This window comes from Phoca vitulina, unplaced genomic scaffold, assembly GCF_004348235.1.
Source record: "Phoca vitulina isolate PV1807 unplaced genomic scaffold, GSC_HSeal_1.0 scaffold40, whole genome shotgun sequence".
In the NCBI taxonomy this organism is placed as follows: Eukaryota; Metazoa; Chordata; class Mammalia; order Carnivora; family Phocidae; genus Phoca; species Phoca vitulina.
This window is the reverse complement of record NW_022589743.1, coordinates 3447295-3465728: the sequence shown is the minus strand read 5'-3', so window position 1 is coordinate 3465728 and position 18434 is coordinate 3447295. Positions and strand designations below refer to the sequence as shown.

At 51.0% G+C, this 18434-nt stretch overlaps 1 protein-coding gene across 2 annotated transcripts in view; it reads right to left on the bottom strand.

Annotated features, from left to right (window-relative positions):
• Nucleotides 1-303: 303 nt before the first annotated feature.
• IGF2BP1 (insulin like growth factor 2 mRNA binding protein 1) overlaps nt 304-18434 on the bottom strand; it is a 39312-nt gene continuing 21181 nt past the window's right edge. Inside the window, exons 3-15 of one of the 2 annotated variants that reach the window (XM_032428931.1) lie at nt 15072-15120; nt 14500-14551; nt 11531-11594; nt 9615-9896; nt 8370-8504; nt 7387-7509; nt 6520-6655; nt 5499-5621; nt 5019-5138; nt 4123-4197; nt 2949-3080; nt 2588-2701; nt 304-675 (exon numbers count right to left, since the gene is read on the bottom strand). In XM_032428931.1, coding sequence (XP_032284822.1) covers nt 583-675; nt 2588-2701; nt 2949-3080; nt 4123-4197; nt 5019-5138; nt 5499-5621; nt 6520-6655; nt 7387-7509; nt 8370-8504; nt 9615-9896; nt 11531-11594; nt 14500-14551; nt 15072-15120 — 1498 coding nt within the window. In that variant the 3' untranslated portion in view covers nt 304-582. The remainder of the gene's footprint in view (nt 676-2587; nt 2702-2948; nt 3081-4122; nt 4198-5018; nt 5139-5498; nt 5622-6519; nt 6656-7386; nt 7510-8369; nt 8505-9614; nt 9897-11530; nt 11595-14499; nt 14552-15071; nt 15121-18434) is intronic. The other variant, XM_032428932.1, reaches the window with a different exon arrangement.

Sequence of the window (18434 nt, the reverse complement as noted above, 5' to 3'; positions counted from 1 at the left end):
CTGGTGTGTCTGCTCCTTTGAATCAATAACGTAAGCAAAGCAATGCACTGGTTCCCACTTTTTCTGGTAGCAGTACAGATAAAACAATTCGTGTGAATATAGGAAGAGGCTATGTCAGGGCACGAAGAGTAGAGGTATTTTAATCAACGGACCAAGCAGGAGAAGGTTGGAAGGATTTTAGGGTCAAGAAGCAAACCATCCTTTGAGGCTGATTAAAACACCCCTCTGCATGATTGAAAAACCTGAAGGAAATTTTATTTCTCTTCCCACTGGGGTCTGACCCACCCTCTCGGTGGGACCTGGAGAACTTACTTAAACAATCCACGTTTAAAAGCACCCTGAGCTAGAAATTTCCATGGTGACACCCTGAGGGGTGGGCAGTGTCGGGCCAATTGGTTGGGCGTGTGGGGCCGAGGGATCAGGGTTCCTCACTGGAACGTCTTTTCTCAAGCAAGTGGGCAAACCTGATCTACATCCCGGCCCAAGTGTCCCTGATTCCCACTCATTCTCAGGCCTGCTGGGGAGAACGCGCTCTCGATTTCAGCCCGTTGTCCTTGAGTCGACGTGATGGGGAGGGGCTGGTCACTTCCTCCGTGCCTGGGCCTGGTTACTCTGTCCCTTTTGGTGCAGCTGTTTAACTTGGGCCAGGATGTCTCGTATTTTCCTCTGGGCCATCTGTGGGAGAACCAGAGAAGAGGCAAGAGTGAAGATCCCCAAAGGCAAGGAGAGAGCCAGACCCCAGGGGAGAGAAGCCATCGGGACCTAGACACCGGCAACAAACACAACAGAAAGAGACAGAGTGAGTGGGACCTAAAGTTTGTCTGCCTCCCCGTGGGTCCTGAGCAGCCCCCACCGCGGTGGGGAGGGGGGGAGCGGACAGAGTACAAACTCATTCACCAGAATTGAAAAATTGACAAACTCGCCACACAGGCTACTGAACCAAAATAAAACCCCTGGAGTTTCCAGGTGTATGTTTGGTCAGAGGGTCATCAGGTAGGAGACCTCCTCACAAATCAGAGCTCCCAGTAAAGGGGATGGAACGTCCAGACACGGATTTACAAACAAGCAGTGAAACCTAAGCTCCACTGTAAAAAATGGACAAAATACCCAAGGATCCGTCTCTTTACTCTTTCCTTTCTTCGCTAAGGACAGAGTTCTGCAAAGGAAACCAACTGCAACACGGGGTGCCCCTAACCGTTTACCAGAATCGCTTCCTTCCATAAACGGAGTGCTTGGTTTCTTGGTTCAAGAGAAAGGTGGTGTAGGTGGTGGAAAGGCTGTGGACTCAGGATTTATATTACTTCCTACTCAGCCGCAAGCGGATGGTTTGCACAAGATTTCCCTCTAATTCTCATTCTAACACATGAAAAATACCACCACCACCACCACCACCCCCCCCACTTCGGTACTGAGAACATCCTGGCTCTGTGCATCTTTGGATCTATCCTTCACACTACCACACCCCTCAGTTGTACAATGAGGTTGTCACGAGGATTAAATGAGCTAATATACGTGAACCACACAGAATGCTGCTGAACCAATGCAGCTAATATACGTGAACCAATCAGATGCACCCAGAAATCTTAGATACTATCGTGACTCTTGTTGATACCTCTCCAAGGACTGTCACAGAAAGTTTCTTAGCCAAGGCCATACAGCAGAAAAGCCATGTGGGGTCTGAGCGCAAAGCCCTCTGCCTCCAAAACCCCTGTTCCTGGTGCTGTCTGGCCACACCACACTGGGAGCTGAGAGCTGGGGCTCGGGGTTCCAGGATCCTGTACTGCCCTTGACCACTTAGGCAGCATCTAGCTTTGGAAGTGCCTATCCTCTGAACAGACGGACTTGTGTCCAGGAGTCTCCATATCCCTTCCAGTCCCAACGCCAGAGGATTTTAGGGAAACCCCACTACCTTTCAATCAACCTTTCTCTGAGTTTTAAGATTCAGAGTTTTAAGATTCAAATTTAAGATTTGAACCTGATATCCACCCTCTTTCCAGACTCTGGGGTCAGTCCCAATGCCAGGCAGTGCCGACTGGGCCCCTGGAGGTGATATGGGGCTGGTGAGTTCTGGAATGGGACAGTAGAACTGGAACCAGGGATGGAGTAGTCATTGTGAGAAAGGCAAAGGGACTGCACTGGAAAAAGGCAATCCAGAATGTTGTTACCACTGTTATTATTCCACAAACAAGACTGGGTGGTGGGTAATACCAATTTCCTTTCTTATCTGGTGCAAAAGGGGTGAGCGAAGGACTAAAGTCAGACAACAGGAAAGACTTAATATATAGCAAGTAACATAGAAAAATACTAGTCACTATATAGAATATATACTATATACAGAACTTCTCAAAATCACTTTCCCTACAGTTCTAACAGAGAATAAAACATCTACACATCACACTCCTACACTTGGAAAAGAATGGCCCAGTCCAGAGGCAGGCAGAAGTCCACGGGACTGGTCAAAGCCATGGTCAAAGCTATGCAAATCAACATCTGGCCTCTTGCTTCTCCAATCCCTGGGCTCCTGCTGTCTTCCCACGAGGTGGCGGGGCGGGGGGGGGGGGGGGGGGACGGGTCGTGCCACATGTACCTGGCTGGCATAAAAATGCCCGATGATCTTGACGATGACCTGGTCATTCTCATCCGGGGTCTGGTCTCTTGGCACCACCACCTCGGCTGCTGTCAAATTCTGCAACTCATTCACCTGGGGGGGGGGGGCAGAAAGAAGTTTGGGGTGCTATCAAGAAAGCATGGAGGGGGCTGGAGGGAGGGGCAAGAGGCGAGTCCCTAGCAGGTAACTGGAGGCCCAGGAGCCGGGCTGGGGAGGAGAATTGGGTAAAGGAGCAAGTCGGAAGTCTTATTGTACGGGGTAGGGGAGTAGGAGGCCAGGGCAGAGCTATGGGGTTTGAGGACTAAGATCCGGAAGGTTCATCCCTGGTCTGAAGGCTCACCGTTTTGCCGCCTTTGCCGATGACCCTGCCAGCAGCTGACGCCGGCACCCGGATGTGGGTCTCCAGCTTTACTTCCTCCTTGGGACCAAAGAAGTTCTCCTCCTTGAGTTTTCCATAAATTCTTCCCTGAGCCTGAGAGGAGGAGGTCCTTGTTAATCAGCGGGCCACACACATGACAAAAGGGAAGTGAGGTACACGTGGAAATAGAGCCCCCAAGCTCCACCCCATCCTCTCTGGCCCCACAGGCCCAGCCCACGGGTGCATCAACCATCTACACCAGGGGATATGAAAATGGCCAAGAGCATTGACCTGTTCCTTCTGCTTACTTGTAATACTGGAGAGCCTGGGTAGAGTAACTGAACACTTACTTCCCAGAAGTACAATTCATAAGCTACACAACCCTACAGGGTCTGGGATGATCCCATTTAGGTGAATAAGGCAGCCGATCAAGTCAGCCAGAGGATAGGATGTTGGACAGCCCACACAGCCTCGAGAGCATCCCCTTCTCCATCCCTGCCTAGGTCAGCAGGAGCTAACTGTTAGCTCTCTGGCTCTGTGACCAGAAGTTCAGGGACCCAGCAATGCAGCAGGACATGAAGAAGAGAAGGGAACTGGGCATCAAAGATCTTCCTTCCTAACTAAGGCAGGGCACCAGAAAGAAGCCCTCAGCATTCCTTCTGTCCCGTATTTCTGTTCACCTTCAGAAGGAAAGAGGGAAGAAGTCAACAGAAGTTGAGTTTGATGCCAAATTGAAAGCAGCATTGCAATGCTGTCCATGGGCACCCAGCTGGCTCAGTCAGAAGAGCATGAGACTCTTGCTCTTGGGGTCGTGGGTTCAAGCCCCACATTGGGTGTAGAGATTACTTAAATAGATAAAAACTTTTTTAAGAAAGTGTTATGCGGGGCGCCTGGGTGGCTCAGTCGTTAAGCGTCTGCCTTTGGCTCAGGTCATGATCCCAGGGTCATGGGATCGAGCCCCGCATCGGGCTCCCTGCTCCGCGGGAAGCCTGCTTCTCCCTTTCCCACTCCCCCTGCTTGTGTTCCTGCTCTCGCTGTCTCTCTCTGTCAAATATATAAATAAAATCTTAAAAAAAAAAAAAAAAGAAAGTGTTATGCAGATTTGCACCCCCACCCAACCTCAATTCCTTTTCTTTGGAAAAACAAAGATGAGAACCTTAAATTGGGCCTCTGGGGGTCCAGTGATGATGACCATACGAACTTTGGAGTCAGGAGTTTCAGGAGGAGCAATCTAGAAAGCAAAGAGCTGGTCAAAGAGGTGCCCCCTACCTCCACCTCCTCCAAGCCCCCTGCCACCATCCCACTTCCACCCCCTACTTCCGAGGGCTAGGAGAGGCGAGAACAAAGGCCCTGAACCCCAAGGGCATTGCCCTTGCACCAAAAATGTGATGAGGACGTGGGTGCGTGTGTTCCAGGGACATTCCCTCCTCACCGCCCACCCTCCCAGCTTCCCGGGGAGGCTTCCGTGGGGTCCTGCCCAGAGTGGGGAACAGACAAAATGCCCACGATGAGGGCAGGGACCACACGTCAGCAGAAAAGAATCCCTGCGTCTGACCAAGTCCTTTAGGGGCCACCGACACAACTGGATTTAAGCTTGTGAAACTTTCACGAGGACACTCTCCCTTCTCTCTGCGCTGGACCCCAGCCAAGGGGGGGCGAAAACAGTCGGCATCTACCGCAACCCCCCCCATCCCACGCCCCCAGCGCTGGGCACTGGCCGAGCGGGGCGCCGGCTGCGAAATTTCACGGCACTAGGACAATGATCGCAGTGACAAGGGAACAGTGGTTGAGGCTGACGGCCTTAGCTTAGGGGCTGCAGGCTGAACCCACGTCAGTCTAGGCCAGAACCTAAGTGATCCTCCTCTGCGGCAACTCGGCCTCCTCCCTCGCCCGGAAGCCCAGGAGCACCGAAGGCCCTGGGCAAAGTCATATGCAAAGGGGACGACAATCCGTCAGAGAAACAGACCACACAACAGCAGGAAGAAAGGTTGAGGGGGTGGAAGCAGGGCGCTGCCCTCTTCCCAGGACCTGGAAGGAGACAGAGCAGGTCACCTTAATGGAGGCACTGGCGAAGCGGGAGAGCTGTTTGATGTGCTGTCCCTTCTTCCCGATGATAGCACCCACTGCCTGCGCCGGGATGAACACCTGCACCATCTCCTGCTCCGGAGCCTGCTGCCGAGACAGGGCGTGTTACGACCAGGGGTGAGGGACACAGCCTGGAAGCCCTTCCACCCCCCGGGGCGTGCAGCCTCAAAGAGAAGAAGGCAGACACCCGGCGGCCAACGTGGGCAACCCACTCCTTGGCTCTCCCCAGGCCCCCAAGGACAAAGGGAGAGGGCTGACGGCAGCCCAGGTGGCATCTGAGACGCTGTGCACACGGCTGGGAGTACTGCCCAAGAGGGGCATCCCAGACCTCCCTTCCCTCTCTGCAAATTCCCAAGCATCAGGCTCCCGCAGGGGGCTGAACCCTAAGGGAGGCCATGGAAGGGCCCGGGCACCTCCCCCACCCCCCGAAGGAGATCTTGCACCTACCATAAAGGAGCTGTAGGGAGCAGCCCCGGTGACGCTGCTGGGAGGTGGCGGGACCGCACTGGACGAGGCTGGAAACAGACCTACAGCCGCCAAGTTCAGGCCGGGGATGAGATGTGACTGCAGCTGGGGAAGGAAGGTAAGGAGGGAGAGGTCAGCTCATGATGCAGGGCTGGCTGAATCCAGAAGGCAGTGCTGGGGTGGGGTGGGAGGGGTGGGAGGGGTGGGGGGGAGTGAACACAGGAGAACTGGGTGCTTTTGCACAAAACCCGCCTGCCCTTCCGGTTCTCACACACACACGCACATACACTTAGAGCGTGGAGCTGTGAGTGATGGGACATTATCGCTGGACCAAGAACCAGCAACACCAACCAGAAGGGTCAACCAGAGCCTCAGATGTCCCATCTCTCTGGTGGTTTACTCCACTAACCCTGCCCTGGAACATTCCTATGAGAAGGCACAGCAACAACAGATCTCCGTTAGACTCCAAGGCTCACCTTTTTTCCTGTACTCCACATCCTCACTCCCTTTTAAAAATCAGATGAGGGGCGCCTGGGTGGCTCAGACGATTAAGTGTCCGACTCTTGATTTCGGCTCAGGTCATGATCTCGGGGTTGTGGGATCGAGCCCCGCATTGGGCTCTGCACTCAATGCAGAGTCTGCTTGTCCTTCTTTCTCTCCCTCTGCTCCTCCCCCACCCCCGGCTCACCCTGGCTCTCGTGCTCTCTATCTCTGAAATAAGTAAATAAAATCTTAAAAAAACAAATCAGATGAAAATTATGGCCCCTCTCCTCACTGAAGAACACACAAACACCAATCTTACAGGAAGACCACAGACTTTGAAACCGAAGATGAAACCCAACCCCCACCTCAGCAATCAGATAAAGAATCTCTATTCATTAAATGTAAAAGATCTGGAGGATTGGAGATCCAAAGGCGTGTGACCTGCCCACCCCAGGTGGAGACCCCCATCTGTGGTGCCCCAGGCTCAGAGCATTAGGGTGCCTGGCCCTCTGGCACTCACACTCATGGCAGCCACGTCGTTCTCATAGGCCTCCCGAACTTTCTTCATGATCTCCTGCTCGGCCCTGCAGCAGTTCTCAATGGCCCCCTTCACAGTGATGGTCCTCTCGGGGTTATAGAGGGTGAGGTCCTGCAGCCTGGCGGGAGAGCAGAGCCGCGTCATCCTCCCACCAGGAAGGGGCCACGGCTGGGAATCAGCCGCAGAAACAGCTCCTGCAGGCTGTTTCACTTTCAGCAAATAGCTCCCTGTCTCTGGCCTTCAGTCTGTAACCCGGGCAGGGAGGGAGCAAGGTACAGGGAGAGGAGAACAGCCAACTGAAACCCCTCGATTTGCAATGAGTCCAATCACAGACAAGTTTTCATCACTGGTAAAGCAAAGAGGATGCTCAGGACTGGAAGTTTCTCCAGTGGTTCTAGGCAACCCATTTCCTGTGCTTTTGGAACAGAGCGAGTCTGGGATGCAATGAAGAGGCACAGTGCTCACAGAAGAGGTAATCGATCTGCTTGGCTCTGGTTCTTCCGGGGGAGACAGGCCCCGACACAGGGGAGCATACACCCAATCCTCAGACCAGGACCTGGGTCGGTCTGCTTCTCACGGACCAGCAAACATGCCTGAGACCCCGCCCTAGCTGCAGGCTCTCTGAGATGCAGGGGATAGGAGTGATGGGCAGGCCAGAGGACGGAAGGATGCGCTCCAGCAACCCCAGCCCTCACAGAGATAAACGCTCTTTGCCATGTCACTGATTATTCTTCAACAGAACAGAAACTGCAACCAACTTACGGGGCCAAGCATGAAGGCCCAATGATATACAGCCGTCCCTGAGCCCACGGGCATCCCAACCCATAAAGCGGTAAATGAGAGCCTTACGAGGAGATGGTGATCTTTGTCTCTGTGTCCTGCTCCACCTTCTTCAGGTTACGCCCTTCCTTGCCAATGAGACGCCCCACAAAGTTATTATGGGCCAGGATCTTCAGGGGAACCTCGTCGGCCCTTGGGAAAGAGAGAGGGACAGGAGCTGTTAAATGCTGGGCCACGCAGAGACACGGTCAGCATGCCACCGCAGACGTGGGGTTTCCGGGACAAAACTACATTTTAAAAGATGACAAAAATCAACAGATTGGTGGTTGCTTAGCACTAGAGAAATGGGGAAGTAGGGAGGGGCCGCCAAGGGGCACGAGGACTACCAGAGTGATGGCCATGCTCGTTATCGTAATCGTGGTGATGGTTTTGCAGGTATACGCATGTTAATACTCATTCAATTGTATACTTTTAAATAGCCACACTATAGAACTCCATGAAGTTTTAGAAAGAACTGAGATGGGTCAGTAATTACTGATCCATAAATGTGAAAAAAACTAACTACAGAACACGTTCATTACAGTCCTATTTGTGCTAAAACGTGCACATGCACACCTGTGCGCACGAACGTATATGGACAAACGCGTACACACGCTTGTAAGTGCACAGAATTGCTAAGAGAGGGGCGCCTGGGTGGCTCAGTCGTTAAGCGTCTGCCTTCGGCTCAGGTCATGATCTCAGGGTCCTGGGATCGAGCCCCGCATCGGGCTCCCTGTTTGGCGGGAAGCCTGCTTCTCCCTCTCCCACTCCCCCTGCTTGTGTTCCCTCTCTTGCTGTGTCTCTCTCTGTCAAATAGATAAATCTTTAAAAAAAAAAAAAAAAAAGAATTGCTAAGAGTATACAGGGTGTTACTTGTGGAAAAGAGGACCTCGTGTCTCAGTTTAGGTCCTTTGTCTCCTATTTATCCCTGCATTCTTGCGAATAAAAAGTGTGTTGGAGCGGGGGAGGTGGCACTCCCCTCATTACGAGAAATGTTGAATAAAAAGCCTTACGTTTTGGTGTCCTTTGCTTCCTTATGCATAATCTCCAAGATCATCTTACACGCAGATGAGCAGCCCTCAGGGGTCGAGTGGACGCTGATGGCCTTCTCCGCAGCGCCTGCATTCTCCTTCCTGTGCACATCTATCCTAAGGACCACAAGGTCAAGGATGGTTAGGGGTCCCTGGTGAAACCCAGAGTCTTCTTCACCCTCCTTACCACCTCTCCTCAACCAAAAGTACAGAAACGGCTCTTGGAACAAGTCCCAGTGCAGAACAGGAAAGGGCAGAGAAAAGGCCAGAGGAACCCAGGCCAGCCTGCTGCTCTGGATTCTGTCCCAGTCAGGAGGTGGGGGGGAGGGGGGGAACGGACGATGGTGGCATCTGGCATGGGAACACAGGGCTGGCAATCAGTAGCCCACAGCTCTAAAGCTGCATTCCCCTTAAATGCTGGATTCTCTCCCGTAAAACTATAAAGGGAAGGCACACTGTCCCAAATTAAAAGTAAATAATAAAGGATGCATTCGGAGTAAGGACATGATGTGACCTGTTCTTTTCCAGAGTACCCTGATTAGCTATAAAGATTAGAGAAGAGGGGTCACTATACACAAATAAAAAAAATAAAGTCAGGGGCGCCTGGGTGGCTCAGTCGTTAAGTGTCTGCCTTCAGCTCAGGTCATGATCCCAGGGTCCTGGGATCAAGCCCAGCATCAGGCTCCCTGTTCCATGGGAAGCCTGCTTCTCCCTCTCCCACTCCCCCTGCTTGTGTTCCCTCTCTTGCTGTGTCTCTGTCAGATAAATAAATAAAATCTTAAAAAAAAATAAAGTCAAAATTTAAAAAAGAGATTAGAGGGGTAACAGTAGGGGAATCGGAGATGGGGCAGGATGATGACCTATTACTGAGGGCTGGCTTGGGCAGCCCAGTGGCCACCAACAGGCAGTGCTGAACCCACAGTGCACCAGAGTGACTGACTCACCTAGACTAGGTTTGCTTGGTGGCACGTCCTACAAGAAATTCTAGAACCATTCCTACTAATAACGGTGTGGCCCAGCCACTACCACCAACTGGCATGCACCAGGCCCATTCAACCTCCCCACCTTCCCAGGACGCTGCAATTGGAGCAGTAACCACCCCCATCCCCCAATGAAGAGAAATGGGAACACATCCCAGACAACATTTCCTGAAACGTAAATACTGAGACTCCCCAGTGTGCTACCAGGTGGTACCCCGGCTCCCAGTGCCCAGCAGCCAAGACTCACTTGGACTGGGTCTGTTTCGTGATGTTTCGGATGGTGGCCCCCTCCTTGCCAATGATGGCACCCACATACTGGGTTGGTACCAGGAGCCGCAGGGGGATATCCACTTGCTGCTGCTTGGCTGGGGCCCCCGCAGCTACAGGGGAGCCCTGGCGGGGCTGACCCCGAGAGCCAAAGCCTCCTCGGCGCCCGTTCTCAGGACCCTGTGCTATCTGCTCGTCAGGAATGTAGGAGACTTTTAAGGCGTGGTTCTCCAGCTGGTGGCCATTCAGCTTCATGATGGCTCTGAGGACAGAGGGAGAGTCTACTGGTCACGCCATGCCAATCACACCAAAGGCGTTCCATGTGTAAAGCACTCTGGGTTACAACTTGGAACACACTAAAAACAAGGGAGATGACCACCTACCCACCACTCCCACCTCCACCTCAGAGAACTTGTCAGTCTAAACGGCTGAAGACATCAAAGGGAAACCTAAATTAAGTTATTCCCAATGAATTTTGAATTGGCTTATTAATTCCAGCCAGAACTACGCATCTCGTAAGATTAATGTGAGGATCACATGTGATTCATGGTAAGTGAATAAATATAATAAACACGTGAAACAAGAGACTTGTTTTTACACCTGTTGAGTCTGGCACCTTCCATGTTTGAGGAAACTGTAAAAAAAAAAAATAGGGTTGGAGACGGAATGTCTTGCTTACAGCCTGGAAGCAGGAGTTTAAGTCTATCGGGAATGTCTGCAAAGCAGGAGTGAGTAACACTGTGGGAGGGGAGGAGGCAAGCTCCATCCAGTTCCACACCAGCTGATGCAGGTTAGAAATGTTAACAAGGCAGCAACAGGCAGTGGGGAGTAAGCCGAGTATTGACATGACCTTTAGAGCCAGGCTAAGGACCACACACTAGCCACAAGGGGCAGTAGGGACCTCCAGAAAATCCTGAGCCCAGAGAGCCACTTAAAAGAAAATGGGGGCAGGGCTCCTGGCGGGCTCGGTCAGTAGAGTGTGCTAACTCTTGACCTCGGGATCCTGAGTTCGAGCACCACGTCGGGTGTAGAGAGAAGTTAAAAATAAACTTTTAAGGGGCGCCTGGGTGGCTCAGATGGTTAAGCGTCTGCCTTTGGCTCAGGTCATGATCCCAGGATTCTGGGATTGAGCCCCGCATCGAGCTCCCTGCTCAGCGGGGAGCCTGCTTCTCCCTCTCCCTCTGCCTCTCCCTCTGCTCATACTCTCTCTCTGTGTCTCGAATGAATAAATAAATCTTTAAAATGTATCCTCACCCAGCTAGAGGCAGCATGCTGAAGGAACAAGAAAGCTGTCAAAAGCTAAATATGGCAAAAAGCCTGTAACGGGCGGGATGTAAGTGAGTAAATGCACGAAGTGTACAAAGTCTGTCAGTACCAGTGGGTGAGACGTGTAGTTGCTCAACCAAAGGGCTTAAGGAGCTAGAAAGCATAGGTGTGATGGGACTAATAGGACCCGACAAAAGCACAATCGGGGCTCGTGGCATCACCGAAATAAAATGTCTGCCCCCGCCACATCAGAACGTGAACAAATCCCTTCTGTAAACCTCGCAGTTCCTCCTTACTATCACTAGATGGCGCCGTCAACACAGCAAAGGACCCTTGCAGTGCCGGGGCACCCGGAGACCCAACGCAAAGCCCACTTTTTCTCCTACAGAGGATTTCCCACCTTTCCTGGGAGGGTCTTTGGGTCCCTTCCCGTCCATGGATTTGCTACCAATCTTGATAAGTTTCTGAACCCTTGAGATACCTGAACCTGAACCAAAAAGAGTCTGCGACTGGCTATCACAGTAACAGAAGGCGCTCTTGCCTGCCTGGACCCCAGCGTGGAGAAGCACGGGTACCTGGCTCCCAACAACCCGCGAAGACCCACCCCGCCCCGCTTTCCGGCCCACTTACTGCCTGGTCTGTTCCCGGTTGGAATAGGTGACATTCACCACCGCAGTCTCACTCTCGGTGTTCACTGGGGGAGCAAAACAGAGGCCAAGGTTAGAGCAGCAAGATCTGGAGATGCCGCCAATGAACTCCCAAGTGTTAAAAGCTCATCCTTTCAGGTTATGAGGTTGTAAGAAGTTACATGTGTTCTAAGAAGGAATACATGAATGACAAGGCAAACTATGTGCCCTTTAGGCCCCTCTCTCCAGAACTCCTAGAAAATTCAAATTAACCTTTTTGCATTTTCCCTCCTGTGTCTTCTTTTGATCTCCCCTGGCCACCCCCCCACCCCCGAGAGCTGGGCGACAAAAGGGTGCTGAAGTCAGCACAGCAGTTAGGTGGCAGGGAGCGCACACAACAGGTCTGGGAGACGAATTTATTCTTGGGAAGCTACACTAGTTAAAAATGCACACACCGTAAGATTAGCAATTTATAGAAGCAAACATCCCAAGACATGGTCTCTAAGAATATGGCGAAGAGACCCACTTCCGCTGCAGAGCATCCTCAAGGACAGATGGACCACATGTGAGTGTATCATAACCCAAGCTAAATGGGCTGAGAGGAGCAGCTACTGGGGAACCGAGGGGTGACGATTTCCTGACTCAGACTTCCAAACATCTTGGCAGTGGAAACGCACATTCAATTCATCATAAATCCATGCCACCTGCCATTATTCCCATCCAAGTCCTCCGTTCTTACCATGAAACCTCTTGGTCTTCACTGGATTTTGCCATATACTCTTTCCTACAGGGAGAGACTGGGCTGGACAATAGAATTCCAGGCGGTCTGGGGGCACACTTCTTAAATTAATAAAATTAACGTGTCTTGTGTCTGTCTTTTGATTTGGGGTTCCCTAGGCCAGCTCAGCCCTGGGGTGGAGGACAGTGACAAAAACCAAGCCTCTGCCCCCATCATCCTGAGGATAAGTCACCTGGCCAGACCCTCAGCGCAGACCACTCTAAACCCCTCTGGCCTTCATCCACAGAGCTCCCCCACCACAGTGGTGAGTAAGGGAGATTCCGCCAAGAACTATCTTTCCAGTTAAACTGAAACACAGGAATGAATGAAACCAACGAAGGCTCTGCCTTCCTGGAGCTTACGGGAGCAGACAACGCGAAGTACAAGAAGCAAATTCTCTAACCTATCAGATGGGTTGATGATGGCCATGGAGAAATGTAACTCAGGGTTAAAGGAGGTGGTGGGAAGGGGTGCGATTTTAAAGAGTGGACAGAAAGGACTTCACTTAGAAAGTGACACCAGAAGACTTTCTCTGTTGTCCAACAAAATCAAACATTTCCCATTGTGTTCTCTCCAGGGAACGGGTCTCCCCTCCTGATATGGTGTGTTACAGCTCCTGGGTGAGCCCCAGACAGATTTGAGCTATCGTGGACTCCTGCGGGGCCTCCCAGGGCGGCTCACAATGTGCTCCCAAGCCCGCACTCATTCTTGCTATTTGTCCAAGAGTAACTCAGTCATTAGTCTAACGCATGAGCAGTACTGGGCAATGGTTATCAGTGTGTCCAGCTGTGTCCTGGCATTTATGATAAAAAGGCAACCTACAGGATTAGAGCTGGAGAACCTGTCTGATAGATTCAGTACTTTACCTATGTGCAGACAAGTATTTTAATCTAGAGTGATTTCTAGCTTGCACCTTTCCAAAGAAAATGGAGATAAGCATTTAAATCTCGACGGGGTAGGGGCGCCTGGGTGGCTCAGTCGTTGAGCGTCTGCCTTCGGCTCAGGTCATGATCCCAGGGTCCTGGGATCGAGCCCCACATCGGGCTTCATGCTCCACAGGAAGCCTGCTTCTCCCTATCTCACTCCCACTGCTTGTGTTCCCTCTCTCACTGTGTCTGTCTCTGTCAAATAAATAAATAAAATCTTTAAAAAAAATAAAAAATAAAAAAAAAAAAATAAATCTCGACGGGGTGATTCTTTACGCTTCTGAAGATCTACAAACTCCACTTGTATCTTCTCGAATGGACAAGCTCTACCTTGTGTCAACCAAAACCATCCTTATTTTAGCTCATTTCCTCTGAAAATTATTTATAACCTGAAGCAATGGAGAAACCTCAGAAATCTTAGCAAATATTTTATGACCCAGATTTCTTAGTATTTCTCCTGGGGGCCCACTCTTGAAAGACTGTGCTTGCCTATCACTGTGTGCCCAGTAATAAAATCTCTGTTTTTTTTTTAATTGACCAAAGCCATAGAGCTGACAATCAGCTTCTATAAAGAGATAACCAGTTGACTATTCCAGCCAAACATAAAGAATCATGAAGCTTTTAAAGTAAAGGGGCTGCAGACTTACTCAGGCTGAGTGCCCCATTTCCACGCTGCTAAACCCTTCAGACCTCTCTTTTGACCGTGACTGACCCCTAAGAGCTACCCATGTTAGTCCTTTGGGACTCCCCAGTAGCTGCTCCTCTCAGCCCATTTAGCTTGGGTTATGATACACTCACGTGTGGTCCATCTGTCCTTGAGGATGCTCTGCAGTGGAAGTGGGTCTCTTCACCGTATTCTTAGAGACCATGTCTTGGGATGTTTGCTTCTATAAATTGCTAATCTTACGGTGTGTGCATTTTTAACTAGTTTAGCTTCCCAAGAATAAATTCGTCTCCCAGACCTGGTGTGTGCGCTCCCTGCCGCCTAACTGCTTGGGACTGCGCCCCTAAGAGCTTGGGACCCCATGCTGGAAATGAGTGACTTTTGCTCATTAAACAGAGAAACCTGTTCCACAGAGAAGCAGCACAGCCAAAGCCGGGACGACATGCCCAGGTCCCCCGTGTGTGGATCTCCCTTCGTGCCATATTCTGTCTGCCTGCCTTGTCTGCTTTTGGTATGCCAGGTGGATGTGGTCGTGGAAAACGAAGCAGAGCAGATCCCCCAAACTGCTCCAGCACCCACCCCCCACTTCCCCACTGTACCCTTACCTTGCTCGCAGTTCTCCACTGTACCGTACTGAGCAAGCAGGCTGTCCAGCACCTAGGAGCATGGACGAGAGAAGAGAGGAAGGCTATTCTGAGCATCCCAGGAACTGTCACGAAGCCAGCCACCAGCCACCCTCACCCCAAAGCTGGTGGCACAGGCAGAGCCTTAGGTGGGGACTGAGTAGTATGACCTGTTTCAGCTTACTCCCTCTAGGGTACCGATAACTGCTGGTAACCTGTCAGGGTATCTTTGCAGAAATGTACTTGAGCACAACAAAAAGGCATCTAAGGGCCTTTTTGGAAGTAGACTTGGGCCTCTGGGGTCTAAGTTTGGGGCTCAGGGAACACCCTACCCACCTTCCTAATGCCTCTCATCACAGACACAAGCCCAAAGGACTAACATGGGTAGTCCTGGGCTGAGGATGAGAACCAACCAACTCCCTCAGTACTAGCATCCCTGGCCGACCCCCAAACCACCAGGGGACCTCCCCAGTCATCTCTGCCAACTCAGACTGGCCCGGGCTTCCTTTCCAGTCTCCACTTCCCCATGTCTTGAGTTTCCCCCAATCACTTACTTCCCAACGGAGCTGGGGTGGGATGTTTCGAATCTGAATTTTCCGACTCCTGAAATTAGAGGGAACAGGATTAATGACCACTCTGGATGCTTTAGGGGCCTATGACCTGGCAGTGTTTAATCCCTATGTCAGTCTATATCTCCCTACCTTCTGTTCAACACCAAAGTCTGAGAATCCAAGAACGATAACCTTTGGGAATGAAGATTTGGTGGAAGGGTGCCTCACTTCAGAGTGTAAATTATCAGTGCCAAGACAGATAGGAAGACTGTGATCAGAGGCCAGAAGCACCAGGGTAACATAATTCCCCCCAAATCACACCTGCCTTTTGTTGTCCCTGTGCTCCGGTCTCGCCCTGCTCTTTCCTTCACTAACCACCTATTCTCACCTCTTACCTCCCACCATGTTTCAGGCATTAGGAATACAAAGCTGCTACAGAGACTTCATTCATTAATCCAATACCCATTTAGCTGTTGCCTACTTCAGGCTATACTTTGTTCTAGATACTGGGGACACGGTGACAAACAAAAGAGACAAAGTACCTGGCCTCAAGGTGCTCACAATTTATTGGGAGAGACACACATGCAAACAAATGACAGGGGGATAACAGTGCGGTAATTAAGTGTTTTTTATACAGGTATGGATTTAAATCTCTGTTCCACTTAACAGCACTGATCTTAAAATTATTTCACTTCTTTGAGGCTCACTTTCCTTTCTTTGTAAAACAGGGATAATACCTATTCACAGGGTGGTTTCAGGTGATGTTAGATAATATTAGGGCTTAGCAAAGGGCTTCAAGTACTTAAAGTGTAGTAACAGACGCATTTGGAATACTAAGGTGGAAACGATTAACATACAACACCAGCATCAGGACCACCACCTTCCCTCCTTCCAAATGACTTCTCTTTCTCCTTCCCATCTTTCAAATACCTCTTAAAAGTGTACTTTTCCCCAGGAAGGCTTTCAGGTTCAAGGTTGATTCCCAGGGCAATTAACTGCTCACTACCCAAATCGATGCCCTAATCCCTGGGCTTACAACATTTCAATTGACTTGATCTTCATTGGTCAATTGTCATTTATGTCTCAGCATATCCTTGATCACAAACTTAGTTCAGGGACATGGTCCAATGAAATTCTAACAGCATGAGGGAAAACTGGCCTGGGAAGCAAGAAAATCCAGTTCTAGCTCTTAAACTACCCCTGATTGGGTCTTCATCTGACTAAGCCATGTAAGCTTCAGGCCTCAGTGTTCCTACTGGGCCCTTGTCAGCTCCTAGCTTGCTAGGGGAAGGGGGTGTTGAAAACACGAGGAAGGGATGCTAAGCTCTCACCATAAATGTTTCCCTCTTGGCTCTGTCCTAGGCCAGCTCACTCATTCCATCCCTGTGACCTTAAGTGTCTTACAGCTGCAAAATGGAAACTGGAGGGTCTCTAAGATCCCTTCTAATTGTGCAGCTCTGAGCAGGGAAAGTCTTTACTGACGAAATACACAAAGGAAACCTCTTCCTGGGACAAAATGACTTCAGGGAAAAGGAGCATACGTGTTGAAGGGAATCTACATGTATGGCTCTCTACCTTGGGTGGTTCATGAACCTGATCTAAAGTCGTCAGACTACACTGCAGGACAAGAGAGCAAGGATAAGAAACAAGTCCAGTCGTCAGATCCCACACCAGGCCACTCTCTTTGATTCCATTCATAGGCAAAAGAGGGGGCCCCATGGCATCTAGCCTAGTGAGGGATGTCCCATATAACACTCATTTTGTGCCCAAATAGGCTGAGAAAATGCAGGAACCGTCACAATCAAAGTCCAACTGTTGGAGAATTGAGGAACAGATGGTTACACCATTGGAAGACTGAGGACACTGACCTAGCTTGATGCCCCATGACAGGAGTCACTCCCTCTAGGGGCTGCCTGCCTGGGAATTCAAACCAGTAAGGGCTTAAAGCAACCCCCAGGCAGGAGGCTCAGTGTGAAGACAGCTCTTTCAAGACTGTCCCTTAGTGTAATCTCAGGTCGAAGATCAAAAATACCCTCCTCCTACTACTACTTCAAACTCCCAGATTTAGGGGCTTTCTTTTCAGGGTAGGGAAAAGTTGGGGAGGGGATGGGGTGAGGAAATCAAATCTCAGTTTGGGGTTTTAATCCATATCCTGAAAGCAATGGCAGTCTGGAATGTCTGGAATGTTCCAGGAGAAGGAGGGGGAGGAGGGCAGGGCCACACAACCAATGAAAGAAAAGACCTCCTCCCAGCCCTCTCCCACCCTCAAGAGGCAGAGACTCACCCACCCCTCTAGGACATGCACACCCAATCCTGGGAACCCCTTCAGGCCTCCAAACCTCCTTTCCCCAAGCCCCCAACCCTGACAAACACACAACAGAAGCCCCGGAAGACCCTTTGTCTTTTAAGCCCTTGGCCTGGTTTCTATTACTTATGGTGCTACCCAAGTTCTTTCAGGCCCAAAGCACATGGGGCGATGTTGGGAACTGTACCCAGTCCTCCCTTCCCAGGACCCCCGCTGAACTCATCCGCCCCACAAACTATGGAAGGCCAGGTGCAAGCTGGACCGGGTTGGTATGCTGAGGGCTTGGGGGTCCAGAGAGAAGCTACGGCATTTGATGGGGGTACTCCTTGGCTCATACCTTGTTTCTTCCTGTGGAAACTGACAAGAGCTTTTGGGAGGACTTCAAGAGATAAGCTGTGTGAATGAGGGCGCCTGACTTGGGAGTGGGTCCTCAGGAGCCTACAGGTATCCAGACGAGCATGGAGGAGACGGAAGGGCTGGCAATGAGCGCTCTAACCATGGGACGGTAACACCGTCGTTAACAATATTTAGACATCACTGCTGCGGAAACAGTGGGGAAATACCAGCGCCTACAGTCCCACTCCCCTGCCTCTCTTGACAACTAAAGGGTTATGGTCTGGCCCAGGGCCCCACTCCACACTCCAGTGCATCAGCTTCCACTAGGGTTGAGCAGTACCTTTGCCCTATAATAGGGCACTCTACTCTGAGCAGAGCCTGGAGTGCCTAAACCCCAACATCCCTCGTTCAGAAAAAGCAAGAGAATGCCTAGAGGTTCATGAGTCACCACCTCTGCACCCTCAGGAGCGGATAAACCTGTTGCGTGATAGCCCCTGGCAATGAAAGCAATGGTTTCACCAACCTAATTCTTTCCTGGGTGCCAACGCCCAGTGGCTTCTGACCTCTTTGCATGCCCTGACCTGAAGGGCAGTTTACCAAGCCCTGAGGCAGCTCCCAATACAGAGCAACCACAGGAGACCTATCTCTCTAATGCTGGCGGAAGCGGGGGGGGGGGGGGGGGGGGGGGGGGGGGGGGAGGCGCAGAAGAGAAAAAAAAAACTTTT